At 39.7% G+C, this 14,883-nt stretch overlaps 1 protein-coding gene across 1 annotated transcript; it reads left to right on the top strand.

Moving 5' to 3' along the window:
* Positions 1-14,276, top strand: osbp2a (oxysterol binding protein 2a). The gene is made up of 14 exons (XM_079657977.1): positions 1-477; positions 1,613-1,818; positions 5,744-5,994; positions 6,092-6,260; positions 7,144-7,261; positions 7,360-7,426; positions 7,512-7,649; positions 7,736-7,981; positions 8,477-8,597; positions 8,927-9,030; positions 9,258-9,353; positions 9,926-10,110; positions 10,186-10,406; positions 12,010-14,276. Exons 1-14 carry the CDS (start codon positions 311-313, stop codon positions 12,147-12,149), a joined length of 2,229 nt encoding a protein of 742 aa, XP_079514103.1. The 5' UTR covers positions 1-310; the 3' UTR covers positions 12,150-14,276.
* The last annotated feature ends 607 nt before the right edge of the window (positions 14,277-14,883 follow it).

The raw sequence follows: 14,883 nt of genomic DNA, 5'->3' as shown, positions 1-14,883 counted from the left end.
CCCATATGCTACAGTGAGTCCTGTGATGATAGGGACGTCATCATGATCTCCCCTTCTCTCTCACTCTCATCCACAGGCTTTATTAATAACCGTAGTGCAGTTCATGTATTTTATGTAATAATGTGCTTGTTGTGTATTTAGCTGACACGTTTAGCACATCTACGTAGTTATTTTTAAACTATCTCAGGGTAAAGAGCCAACAGCTGCAAGCTAACATTAGCTTTAGCTGAGGTGCAGTGCAGCTAGCTAACGGTACAGCTGTTGACTCCACCGACTCTCCGTCCATCCCGCTGCCGAAGAAGTGGAGCAAATGAACGAGCTGGTGAAGAGTCTGCCGTCCCCGACTCTCCCGGGGCTGCACCTGACCTGTCTGGACAGCGGGACCTACAAAGGCTGGCTCTTTAAATGGACCAACTACCTGAAGGGTTACCAGCGGCGGTGGTTCGTCCTTAGCAACGGCCTGCTGTCCTACTACAGGTAACGGTAACTAACGGTTACTGCAGCGACCGTTCGTTGGTGTACACCTGTCCCAACAGATGGGAGTACTCAGATATTGTACTTAAGTAAAAGTACTATAGTGTAGGAATACTCTGTTATATGTAAAAGTCCTGCATTCAAAATGTTAATCAAGTAAAAGTACCAACGCATTAGCATCAAATTATACTTAAAATGACCAAAAGTAGGCCTGCCCTACTCATTATGCAGATTGGCCCATTTCAGAATGATATTACGTGTTGATTATAATTACTGATACATTCATATGTTTACCATAACTGGTAAAGCCTAAAGGTGTTATTGCTGGAGTTTGTGAATTTAGGCAGGTATAAATAAAGTCTTTGTTGATTATATTTCACGTCGTTAATCTAAATCTTCAAAGTGACAGGTATTATATTAATGTAGTGGAGTAAAAGTACAATATTTGTATTAAGAACTTACTTACTTGGAGTAGTACCTCAAAGTTATACTTAAGTGCAGTACTTGAGTAAATGTACCTTAGTTACTGTCGCTTTAAATAGCCTGTATTGATTCGATAAATGTCAACATTTTGTAATTGTTAAACAGCAGGTTGGCAAATACAACTTTTTAACATTTAAGGTTATGTTGATTATGTAGCCAAATAGCTGTGCCCTGACTGATGCCAGTTTAGCTCCAAAAATCACCTGAGTCATATTCATAAGATGGATATTGAAGATTCAGGAGTTGTCAATATTTAACCAGTTATCAGCTATCCTTAGTTACATACGGTGTTCTTACTACACTGTATTTTCATTTCAGCAGTTTCTTTATTGGATATTCTATTTTCTTTTTCATAGATTCCATTTGTGTTTATGCAGCATTGAAGCACTACGCTGGAAATATAAGAAACAATTCTGATTATTGGATTTTAGTCCACCCTCTAATTGAAACAAATATTATGGGGTGAAACAATTCTATAGTAAAACTTCTGAATCGGCATATATTCATATAAGAAGGTAGACCAAAACAAAATGTGTCCAGTGTATAAATAAAATTCTGTATTGATTTGGGTGTGTTATTTCAACAGTCAACTTCAATTGAAAAAGGAGCTGCATAATTTGCTCACATTTCCTTCTATTGTTCTCTTTCCCTTCAGGACTCAGGCTGAAATGGGACACACCTGCCGGGGCACCATTCCTTTGGCAACAACACACATCGAGGTGGGGGACACCTGCCACTTGGTGTTAACTAGCAGGGGGCGAAGCTACCACATGAAGGCGACCTCTGAGGGGGAGTGTCAGCGCTGGGTCACCGCCCTGCAGCAGGCCAAGGCTAGCTCCTCTCTGCTGATGCATCACTCAGGTGAGATGGATATTTGGTATGGTGTGTGTGTGTGACCTGTTTAAATGTCAATGGTAACTTCCCTCTTTCAAAATGTGTGATGATTCATGTTCACACATAATACTGTTCTGGTGCTGAGAAATAATGTGACTTCTTAAAATTGGCAGTCCTTTCATGTAGGCAAACAAACCTATCTCTTTTTTCATTTTTGGATTAACTGAATGTGTTGTTGCTTTTAAGCTCAATTCAAAGGGCTTTAACAAAAAGCATATAACATTTAAGCACTGACACAATTAAATGTGCAAAAGACATTATAGGACTTTAGCTTCAGATTAAAAAAGTCATTAAAATGCCAAGAAAAACAAGCTAAAACAGAATAAGAAAGGTTTTAAAATACAAGAATAAAAGTTCAAATTGCTGCGTATAATTGAATAACTACATGACTGAATAAAAGGCAAACAGGAAAGTCTGCGGCTTGATTTTAAATGTCTAAAAGTTGCAGCAGACCTGCAGTTAGTTCTGAAAAAACAACTTGGTTTACCTGAGAGAGTCCAAGGTAGGTCAAACTCATTTTAGCTGTATCTTGAATGCAGGCTCATACCAAAATGCACATTTGATCAGTTTGCAGCATTTAATGTAATGCCAACAACAAACCACAAGAGGGCAGTGTTGTACCATAGGATGGGATGGCCATATGGTACAATATTGATGCAAAATCTGCGTTTAATCATTTAATTTAAAATAACCTATTCCTTAACCCTTTCACACTATATGTTGTATTCTATGGGTCTGGGAGACATTTTGCTGTCCATCCTTATTTGTCTATTAAAACACCTGCAAAGATGCACCGTGGATTTTTCTCCCCCTCTATTTCTCCCTCTTCTGCACAAATGTGCACAAACACACATGCAGCAGCTTGGCCTCCCTCCCACTCCGTCTCCTCTCTCCCTCCCTGTCTCCTTCAGTATGACGACAGTGAGAGCTGAATGAGATGACCTTCCTTCAGACTCCTCCCGCTCTGGTAGCAGGAGGGGTACAAAAAGAGAGAGGGTGTGAGGATTTTCATTGAAAATATTTTCCACCATACACTCTGTGGACAATAGAGAGACACGAGTGTAGCCTCATCTATGAGTGTCACCTTGTAAGTAACCTTTAATTATTTTACCGAGAGCAGAACTGAGATAAAAAATAGAAGGGGTGTGCTCGCGTGCCTGCATGCATGTGTGGGTTTGTGAATGTTGCCGATGGGATCTGTTTATGGAGTGTGTGTAAATATGGCAATTGGATTTTTTTATTGGACAGAATTTGATTTCAAGTTAACAAAATGGCTGTGGAACCTTATTTCATTGCAGAACAACAGCGCGGTATTTATTTGTATCCTCATTCTCGGGATTATAACTGTAAATGCAACACCTTGAATTGTCATTAACTCACATGTGTGCACCTTTAGGCAGCATGAACTGCTGAGTAAAAGGTTCGACCTGCAGTAAATCAATGTTTTCTGTTCATCTGGATTCTGGACCATTAACATATGGAGTCCATAAAGTCACGTGTCAAGGTGTTGATGCTCTATCTCTGCATCTACCATTGTAGAACAAAGGACTTTGCCACACTGGGAGTTATAACAGCCAAAATACTAAACCAGATTTTAGAAGGGGTTTTCTTCTACTTTGTTTCTGAATTTTCCCATGTTTCAGGTTTTATTTTGTATTGTTTTCATTCATTTTCATCATATATTTTTTATTATCCTACTTATCTACTGTCTATTTCTTGTACTACTGTCTGTTGTTGCCACTTTGGGTGAGTGCTTTGCCGGTATGTAATATTGCTGTTGCTAGGTCACCACCTCAGGGTAACAACACCGGCGGTCACGTTACGTATTTACATAGCGGACTCTCTGGTGAACAGCTGTGAGAACTTATTTTTAACAGTGTGTTATATGTCGTTATTATTCGTTGGTAAATTGGATTTCAACTAGCTCATTAATTCCCACTCAATTATTGCACCCGGTTTTTTTATTTGTTTTGAATCCTGCATTTATTTGGATATTCCATTTGGGACCTCATTTATTTCACCTCAACGCTTTCCCTTCAATTTCCTAAAGAGGCGTTTATTGTTGTTTGATTGCCATTACGCTGTCTGCTACACACTATTATAAACAGAATAACAAATGTGTTTTCATCTACGTGCAAACACACGCGCACAAGTCCTCATGTGTTCTGCTGTGTGGGATTTGATTACAGGTTATTATATCATGAGCCTTGGGTTATTGGCTCAGTTGCAGTAATATCCGGGCAGATGAAGTGGTGGGAAGTGGATTAGAAACAAAGTAATTGAGTGGACCTTTTGCGGAAGTTATCCATCACCTACACAGTATCTTGTAACAGCTATCATAGAGGCACCACATGCCTATCCTGTGACTTAACATGTAGATCAATACATCCATAGTGATAGTTTGAGTGTTCACAAGGAAGAACAGTGGAGCTCATGTTGTGCCACAGAGAGCTCTCAGACTTCATCTATATTTCAGAAGCTTCCAGTGCATCCCCATGATCTTTAAATGTGATTCTCACGTCCCACACTGTGTCCATACCAGTGCTCTCTCTGTCACCTGTGGGTGTGTTATCGTGATTCAACGATGAGTCACCGATATGTCTCAGACCCTCTGGTGTCCTGCATTTAAAACAAAAAACAAAAAAAAACATTTATACACACCAGCGAGCCTCCCACCTTCATGTATGTTATTACTCCCACTGACGTGTTCTATGGCTATAAAAAGAACACTTTCTATATGAACAGCTGGTAGATCTTATTCAAATGTGTTGACACCTCAAACACAAGTGAGACCCTTTTCTCTCGACTGTATGTAGGTCATGAAACCATTAACAGATGCGCGCAGGATTTCTTGTAGCCTTTCATTTTCAATCTTCTCCTTCTGAGAGTTAGTCTTTCCAGTTTGCCCCGATTATTTGTATTCCTTTTCCCCTCTCATAGTGTTCCTTTGTCTTCCTGTGCTTTACTCACACTGGCCTAGGTTCAGTTAACATGGTCAGTCATAGTTTTTCTTTTAGACTACACACACAATCTGTTTCTTTAAGCAGAGAAGACATGTTTTGACCCAGAAAATGTTTATTTCTGCATAGGAGGCAATCATTTGCATTTAATAGATGGGTTTTTTGTGTCGGCATATCAGTCTAGTGATCGATAAACAAGCCGCCGTTCATCTCTACTAAAAGAAAACCTTTTTAGGTGTCTAGAATAAAGCCTCATCTTTAAACCAGTCTTTTTCACTATGTAACACACACTTTGGCATTGGTCCATTATGACAAATATCTTGTGTGAACAAGCACTAAACAAAGTTGCTGTTTATTTAAAAGTACTTTTAAACCCTAAGGCTTTGTACCAAATATGTCAGGAGGAATTACAAGAAGATGTCCTTATTTCATTTCAAGTTGCTACCAAAACTGTTTTTAATTGCTCGCTATAGGGAATTAGCTTCAATAGAAAAAGGGCGCAGTACATTTGAAAAAAGATTGTAAGCCAAAAGAGAGCCAATATAAAGGCATACCTGTAGGGTTCAATTAGTAAAGGATTTTAAATGTTCCTTTATGATGCTAGAAAATCAGTCCAGTCTAAAATCCATGAGACTGATGGAGCTCATGACGACAAGGGGAAGAGAGAGATAGAAAGGAGGAAACGGGGTAGTGCGTCATCCTTTTTCTCCCTTTTATTCTAAAAATAGCTAAGCCTCCTGATTGCACAGGCCTACGTTTCCAGGGCAACGGTTTTCATTCACAGCTTCCTGATCTTGTAGAGGAAGGGGTTTTGGTGGAACGGGGTGTGAAGTTTAATTACCTACCACCATCCTCAAACACTTTCTCATAATAACCTGCAAATGATGTCGTTCTTGCAATGACCTTATTTGTCTCTGTGTGTGTGTGTGAAGATGACTCGGGAGATGAAGGCCCTGTACCTCAGGAGTATCGAGCCCTAACCCAAGGGGTGCTCAAGACTCTGGCCAGCAAGCTAGACGACCTGAGCACCTGTAATGAGCTGATAGGAAAGCACGGCGCCGCCCTCCAGCGCTCACTCAGCGAGCTCGAAGAACTACGTGGATCCTCTGAGAGCTCGGACAAAGTGAAAGCCGTTAACGAGCGAGCCACGCTTTTCCGCATCACCTCCAATGCTATGATCAATGTGAGTGTAGACAGGACACTTGTCAGATGTCTCTTTTCAATGAGCAGTCTAAAGACTCGGCCTGCATGTTTTCATGTGCGTTGTGTTCACACCTCAGGCTTGTCGTGACTTCCTGGACGTAGCTGAATCTCAGAGCCGGAGATGGCAGAAGACCCTGCAGTATGAGAGAGAGCAGCGTCACCACCTGGAGGAGACCATCGAACAGTTAGCCAAACAGCACAACAGCCTGGAGAGAGCCTGGAAGGAGAACCCCGCCTCATACACAGGTGAGACTCCTCCCTCTCATCCACTCTCTTTCGTTTGGTATGCACACTTCTGTTGAGTCTCACTGAATGAGAATATGGCCCTCTTCTGGCCAGTGGTAGAGATGCATGTGTATAACAGAAATGTGGCTCAGACAGACTGACACCTTACTACAAAGAAGCCCTCCCAAACTACCTATTTACTGACAGATATGTTTTGTTTACATTGTGCTATGTATGAATTAAAGAAGGTCATCGGTATAAGAGTGTGAAGTAAATATTGTATTAAATATCTTCCAATAAGGAATTTTTCTGATAAATGTCCCCCTTTGTCAGCAAAGGTTTTTTGTTTGGTACATATTCTAATAATGTATCATTTATTTAGCTTAACAATATTTTACAAAGTTTGCAAAGGATAGCTATAATCTTTACATCTACTGTACATCAAGCTGAATTGTATATTAGGAGATATTCTCAAATGTTTGTTTTTATGGCAACATGAAGCAGTTTACAGAACTTAAAATGGTCTGGAATATAGTCAAGGCTTTTTTTAAGTTACTGTGTATTATGACTTTCTATTAGATGGGCTAATTATTTGGAATGTTAAATAACAGAGGCTTATTCAAAAACATCTTTATGGGCAAGCCTTTTAATAGATATCCTTCCCTGTCATATGTTTTAGTTCCATCTAGCTTGATCTGTGTCATGTTTTGTGTTTCATGTTGCCATTTATTTTAACTTTAATAATTGTTTGTGTTAGGGTTAGGTGATGCCCTTTGTGACTGTTGGTTTGAAAACACAGTATCATGTAAATGTTATTTGGCCATACTGTACCTTGTAAAGCAGCACAAAACATGCATGATTTTTAGAATGATGAAATAAATAATCCATCCCCTTGCCACTGTAGGTGTAGAGCGGCCTCAGGAGGGGGACGCGAGTGATGAGAATGACGACGCAGAGTTCTTCGATGCCATGGAGGACTCCCGTGCATTCATAACTGTGACTACTGGCAGCATACAGCACAAGTGAGAAATGGCCTCTAATAGCTAATAATAGTCTGGGAATTGTGTTATCCATCAGCCATCACTTTAAACTGTATTATAACGGTGTTGCTTCCTCTCAGGCGCTCAGGGAGTAATCAGAGTATGATGAGTGGAAGAATGTCCAATGACTGGACTCACAATGAGAATGTAAGTCCTGAGCATTGCTCTCTTCTTGCGATACCGACTCTTAAAACTCTGACATTCAAATCAAAAGAATGTGGTTTCTTTTCAGGACACCTCAGGCACAAACCACATCCAGCTACGAAGAACAAGACGCAGTCGTATTCCTGACAAACCAAATTACTCCCTTAACCTGTGGAGCATCATGAAGAACTGCATTGGCAAAGACCTGTCCAAGATACCCATGCCTGTAAATGAAAAACATACAGTACACATTAGCTGTTATATAACGTTTAAGCTTGAGTGACTTAGGAGAAACCTTTCCTGTGATTTCAGGTCAACTTCAACGAGCCGCTGTCGATGCTGCAGCGCCTGACGGAGGATCTGGAGTACAGCGAGCTCCTGGACCGAGCGGCCCGCTGCGACTCGTCTCTGGAGCAGATGTGCCTGGTGGCGGCCTTCTCCGTGTCCTCGTACTCCACCACAGTCCATCGCACAGCCAAGCCCTTCAACCCTCTGCTGGGGGAGACCTACGAGCTGGACCGGCTGGAGGAGTATGGGTATCGCTCCATCTCTGAGCAGGTAAGACCAACACAGACACATGACCCTACAGGTATCATTTACACCAGGGGTGTCAAACTCAAGGCCCGGGGGCCAAATCCGGCCCGCAACTTCATTTTATGTGGCCCGCAAGAGCTTGCAAAGATTATAATACGTTTATTATACGGTTACATGCCACTTTACAAAAGCACATAGCCCATAAACTACATGTCCCGCAAATGCGTCTCATTTTGTGACATGCGCACTGAGGAGACTTGCAATTATTTGCCCTGGACTTCTGCTTTCAGACGTAGTTAATTACGAAGTTATTACCCTTTCCGATAATAATCCAATTCAGAGGCAATAATGTAATATGATACATTATTTGATATATATTATATATTTATATATGTATATTTATATAGTTACAACCGGCCCTTTGAGTGCAACCATAATGCTAATGTGGCCCGCGATGAAATTGAGTTTGACACCCCTGATTTACACACATTGCCTCCAGCTGATACCCTTCCTCCTCAGGTCAGTCATCACCCACCAGCTGCTGCCCACCATGTGACCTCACAGCGGGGGTGGACCCTCTGGCAGCATATCACTATTGATAGCAAGTTCCGCGGGAAATATATCTCTGTCATGCCATTAGGTAAGAGACAAGGACCTTCACTCAGTTCATGATGGCAACTACAATCCCATAAAAACACATTCATATACACAACAATTCACAATTTTGTATTTGTTGCATCATTTTCATTTTCAAAAACTCAAGAACACTCTTAAAGAAGAAAAATAAACTAATGATACAAAAATAATAATAATAATAATAAATCAAGGTGAAAACAATTTAAATGAAAATAAAATAAATAATAATACTAGATAATTTAATAAAACGTATTTTTTACAATAACAATAATGCTATTACTTGTTATTCAACTGTTTTATTAAGTTTGTGTTTCTCCCTTCTCTTCACTATAGGTAACATTCACCTGCATTTCCACTCAAGCGGAAATCACTACGCGTGGAGCAAAGTGACCTCAACGGTTCACAACATTATTGTCGGGAAACTTTGGATAGATCAGGTTTGCCCCTCTCTACTTTAATTATCAGATTAAGAATAAAATTTCATGTGTGAATTTGCGCTTATCTTTAAACCAAGAGTGAAAGTATTAACGTAATGTAACGTAAAGCAACCTTCTAAAAACAGTTAATTCCCAAGAAAAGAACAAATGAGCTAACGTAGACAGATAAATAAACGGATATACACGTCTGTTTTTCTTCCTGTTTTCCTGTCTGTTGGCGTTGGCAGTCTGGGGACATTGACGTTGTAAACAACACCACCAAGGACACCTGCCGTCTCAAATTCTCCCCCTACAGCTACTTCTCCAGAGATGTCCCACGAAAAGTAAGTACCTTTCTATTCTGTCAGAGTTCACTTTAGACTGACAGCAGCTAGAACAGAAAAAGTAGAATGAAACGGTACTGAAATGTTTGTTATCCTGTTTGTAAACTTTGTCAAAATCTATCTACCCTGACTTCACGAAGTAGCAGTGGTCAATATATCGCAATGGCAGCACATTTTTAAATAAATGATCACAGTGATTGTATAGATTATCATATAGACTACTACACCCTGTTCTGGATGTATATTCATGTAAAAAAAAAGTGCTTCAATGTAAGCATTAGTAAAGAATGTGTTGAAAATGGTCATAAGGCTGCAGTGCTGAGAGTTCAACTGTGTTTACACTTGCCAAAGAAACACCAGTTTGTCACTGTCAGCAAATGGTTCCTGTTTACCCTAGGCATGCTGCAGCTGCAAGGCTTTTAGGTCGGAATTGGAAATATTAACTGGGAGAAATCCTACCTCAGCATAAGTGAAGTAGTACCCAGCTGTGAATATGTCAGCAGTATAGCAGTCTGTCGGAGCACACATGTAACTGATCTCTTCCTGTGTGTCTTCTTCTGTGGTGCCTGCAGGTGACAGGAGTGGTGGAGGACAGAGAAGGCACAGCCAATTACATCCTGTCAGGAACCTGGGACGACAAGATGGAGAGCGCCAAAATAGTGGACAGCAGCCAAGGATGTGGAGGCTCTGAAGGCAAACAGAAGACCGTTTATCAGACTCTTCAGCCCAAACTGCTGTGGAAAAAATACCCTCTCCCGTAAGTTTAGCTTTCTTTATTTAATTGAAACAGACTCCCCTTTGACTTCTCTTAATTCTCTCTTTCACGTTCCAGAGATAATGCGGAGAACATGCACTATTTCTCCTCCTTGGCTCTGACCCTCAATGAGCAGGAAGATGGAATAGCGCCCACCGATAGTCGTCTGAGGCCGGACCAGCGGCTGATGGAGGCGGGGGTGTGGGACGAAGCAAACATCCAGAAGCAGCGTCTGGAGGAATGTCAGAGGCTGGAGAGGAAGAAGAGCGAGGCGCAAGCCAACCAGGCTCTGGAGGAAGGTGAGAAACAGGAAACAAGACAACAACTTGCTGTGACTTCACACAGATGTTTGAGTTCGACCATGTTATCTATACGCAGTTCGACGCTAGTGTTCATTTCATATTAGCTGTTCCATTTAATAATGAATAGAATCAAATCAAACTCAAATATATAAATAATGAATGAAAATCTGCAATAAAAGATCATATAAGATATATTAACAAAATAAATAAAAGTGATATAACCATTAAGATAAATTAAGATAAAAAGTTTTTAAAGTGGACCTATCATGCTATATTTGAATAATATAGTGTAGGACCATACCTATATAAGGCATATTTATACTTTTTTATTTTTCAAAATACCAAACAGATCATGCTTTTTAGCCATTCCTCATTTCGCTCAATTTAACACTGTCTTTTCATGGGCTGATTCTGTGAGAACAGCACCATCTACAGGCCTGGCATATGTACTACAGCGTCTCCAGCTCTTTCAAACAGTAATGTCCGTGGCTGTCTCCTCCTGATTGGTGGAGTTGGCCCAATAGCCGTAGCGCCACTTCTGTGACGTCACAGAAGTGTTTAAATCTGGATCGGTCTGTATCGGATCCGTTGCAGCCCCTTTTTAAGAGATTTGGGTATGGAGGAAAATAGAGAGGGTTGTGTTTTCTGACACTTGGTGAGTTCCCTGGAACACCGGGGACACATATTCATGTATAAAAGACGTACAAAAGTGCATTTTGCATGATCGGTCACTTTTAAAGATGTTTTAACCGTTATATTTTACTTTTTTTTCTGTCAGACACAAATCAATAATTGTTTTGTTATCAGGTCTGGAGTTGATCTTCATGATAATATTCTTTCTTTTACCTCTAACATGACATTCAAACTACTGAGACACAGATGTGGGTTAAACCACTTTTTAAACGTGTTTTTGGCTGTGGGCAAAGGCCGAAACTTAATTTGTATTTTAGAAGAATAGATGTTACTAATCTTCAAACATAATTTTACTATAACCTTGAACTGTACTTGTTTTCCATTGACAGTTCAAAGTGAAACTGCTTCTAAACTGCAGAATAGGTAATAATAGACAAAGTCACATTACAGATTCAATGGCTGTCTACAGGGTGTGCGCAGAGATTGTTAAAACTGCAAAGTCTCGTCGCATTAGAAGAAACGCCTTTCTGAAATACCTTTTTGCATTCTGCCCTGAAGGGACATGTTGCTGTCTAACATAAACATTAACTCAGGTGGAATGAGATGTGGATATTGCTGGCAGGGCCTGTATGCCGCTCTTCTTTTACTTCTTTCCTTTTACTTATATGAATGTACGATGTGTTTTAATGGTTTTATGTGAAACTGCGGGTGCTGCCATCTGGACCAGGACTCTGTGGAAGGAGAGATGTTTTATATCTCAATATGCTCAATAAATGATGGATAATAAAAGGGTTGTGCATATAATGTTGCTCTTTCTGAAAAGTAAGGTCCATTCATTTGTATTCAGCTGTCCTCTGAGCACAGTCAACTGAAGCAGAGCAAAATACACAAGAAAAGACATTGTGGTGATCTGAAAAATAGTAAATATTAAAGCTTTGCTTTAAAAATATGTTTTCTGTGTCATTAGGGCAAGACATCGAGGGTTACCAGCCGCTGTGGTTCGAGAAGAAGGCGGAACATTCGGGGGAAAGCACCTACATCTACAGGGGAGGCTACTGGGAGGCCAAAGACAGACAGGACTGGAGCATATGCCCTGATATCTTCTAAGAGGTTCCCCTTAAAGCATGGCATCAGGAAAGCTGAGAGGTTCCTCCGTATAGGTTACTCCATGACTTATGGACAGCTGTGTGTATGTGGATACGTGTGTGTGTGAGTTAGTGAATGAACAAAGTACTGAAAGCAGCCGTCACTCCCAGAATTTCAAGCACAAAACAAGCTCCTACTTCCTTCTCTCTTCTGATATACTCTAACTTATCTTTTCAGAACGCATGGCTTCAGTGTGTGTGAGTTGTATGTGTATGCTTATTCAGCACCTCAAAGAACTGATTTATGGGAGTACATAGAGTTCTCATGTGTGTCTGTGTGTGTTGAGGGGGATCGTGCCAGGGAATTTTTGGTGCGGAATGTCTTGTTCTCCTCAAAGCTGGAACAACATGTTCTTCATGCTGGGCTCTGACAGAGGCACCGGGATTTAAAGGAGAGTAGCAGGACTACGCTTTCTTCATAACTTAAAGACTTTTTCACAGCAGACCATTTATTGATCCCGCTGATTCTTGGGAATTTTTATTTAAATGCCCAAACTGTATTTTGAAGAGTTTACTGCCCAGTCTGACTGACAGCTGACAAGCAGCTACTGGACCTCTAAACCAAAGTAGAAGTCATTCTCTTTGGACGGACAAATGACTGAATACACTGATGTTTTACAGACACTGCTGCTTCCCACATCTTGAAATCAAGCTTCTGTTTGACTACATTAAAGGAGCACCTCCCCTATTAGCTATGAAGATTACTACACATCCTGTGGAAACAGTTGTACAGTTGGATGTTTTCACAGGCTCTGCAGAAAATGTGTCGAGTCAGAGAAAATCACTTAAGTGACGTCACTTGAGTACTCTCTGAGAACACTATTAGGTTGCATTATGGGAAATGAAGGCTGCAGCATTGAGCTCGACCAGTGAGAGTCAGGATATCTATACCTTTGTTGCTTATATTTGGATCACTTTCTTTTAAATGTGTCTTTAAGACTTAATGCAAGCGCAACAGTAATTAGCTGCAGGAACACAATGCGAACGTTAAACCGGTGTAGCCTGGGGGATTTTTTTCAGCAAAGAATTATATTGGTGCTTAATGGTAATTTTAGCCTTATTTATGTAATGAAGTAGTAATTCCCAAGTAGTTACTGCAATCTGAGATTGTGTACAGATTATAGAAATCCGTCAAGCTATTTTTTGTTTGAGGGGATTAACATTCAGGGTGATTTATTTTAAGAAAAATGTACACAAATAACTGGATTTATCATACTTTAAAGTAGCAACAAACTTCTTTCCCAATAGTTTAAAGTGTAGAAGATGCTAGCTTTGAATTGGTGTCAATCCTAAAATGGCTTTATTTGGACATGGCAGCTATAACATAACTGCACGGTAACATAAGAAGAAAATACTCCCAGGTCAGAGGCGTGTTTTAGGCAGCACAAAAGTATGTTTTGGCATTCAATTAGCTGAAGGATCATTATGTTAAGGAATCAGATTCAAACACATCAGTCAGGACCAGAAAACCTTATTAAAGTAGGCTTGGCAATAGTTTTTTGTGTGTACATTAGTAGTAAATATATATACTATAACCAATATTAACCTCTGTATTTATAGTTTTCATCAAATGGTGTACTATAATAGGGCATGATGCACATGTACATTTAGCCGGTTGCTTTTGGCCTTTATATAGCGAGAATATAATAGAAATAGAATAGCCTAATGTAGAATCACTGTAAGGAAATATTGTTTCACATTACTTGAACATTTTCATTTTGGGCACTTCTTAAAATCTATCTGTGTATCTTAAATGGAGTCAGGATTGTATACCAGTTATACTGAGATGTTGGAGGAATTCAATGATAATTATAATATATATAATAAGATGATAGAAATAAGTTGTTGTTTAAATAAAGCACAATGTTATGTTTCCTTGCAGGTAATTATCATGGTAATTACACATATTACATCATCTCAACATATAGCCATGCATGGTTTTAGAGTGCTTAAGCATTTCTGTAGTGGAAGCCTCTTCACCTAGCTAATTGTTTGGACTCTTTACTGAAACATGATGTGAACTCACCTTTTGTGCCCAATGACCTGAAAAATGTTATATTTTTTAGCTCAATAAAAACATAAAGCTGTGCTGTTGTTATACTGTCACACCACTGTTGTTCATGTGCATGTAAATGAAGCTTTCCAGAGAAACTGTGTCTGTCATGATGCATCAAGAACAACAACCCATTTATCTTGGGATAGTGTCACTATTCTGGGATGAGGTCAAATGTCAGACAACAAAAAAAGAAACGAGACACCAGAAATGTATGTTAACGATATGCTAAAATATAAGGATATCTAAACATCCCATAAATGTTAACTCAGGTTAGTTCTCCATTATGTTACAGACATACTTAGGTTTCTGTGAACTTTTGCAATAGCTGTTTCTTTTATAATTAATCATCTGGTGAATTTTAGCAAGAAAAAGTAAACACATTTTGCATTCATCGTGGTTTATGTGATGATTTATACTTTCACTTGACTGAACTGGTATCATAAACGACATGAACATTTGAATTGTGAACATATATTTGCATTAAGCTTTACTCAACGCCCTGAACAGTATGATTAACAAACCTGTTTCCTCAACAAACTATGTCCTAAAAGTCATTACACTGTGTAAAGTTGAGGGAATATTGAATTGGATGGTGTGGTAATGCACTAATATCTCTCATTTGTTTAGGTAATTAACACTA

This window comes from Notothenia rossii (genome assembly GCF_949606895.1).
Source record: "Notothenia rossii genome assembly, chromosome: 11".
Taxonomy (NCBI): domain Eukaryota; kingdom Metazoa; phylum Chordata; class Actinopteri; order Perciformes; family Nototheniidae; genus Notothenia; species Notothenia rossii.
This window is presented reverse-complemented; position numbering and strand designations above follow the sequence as displayed.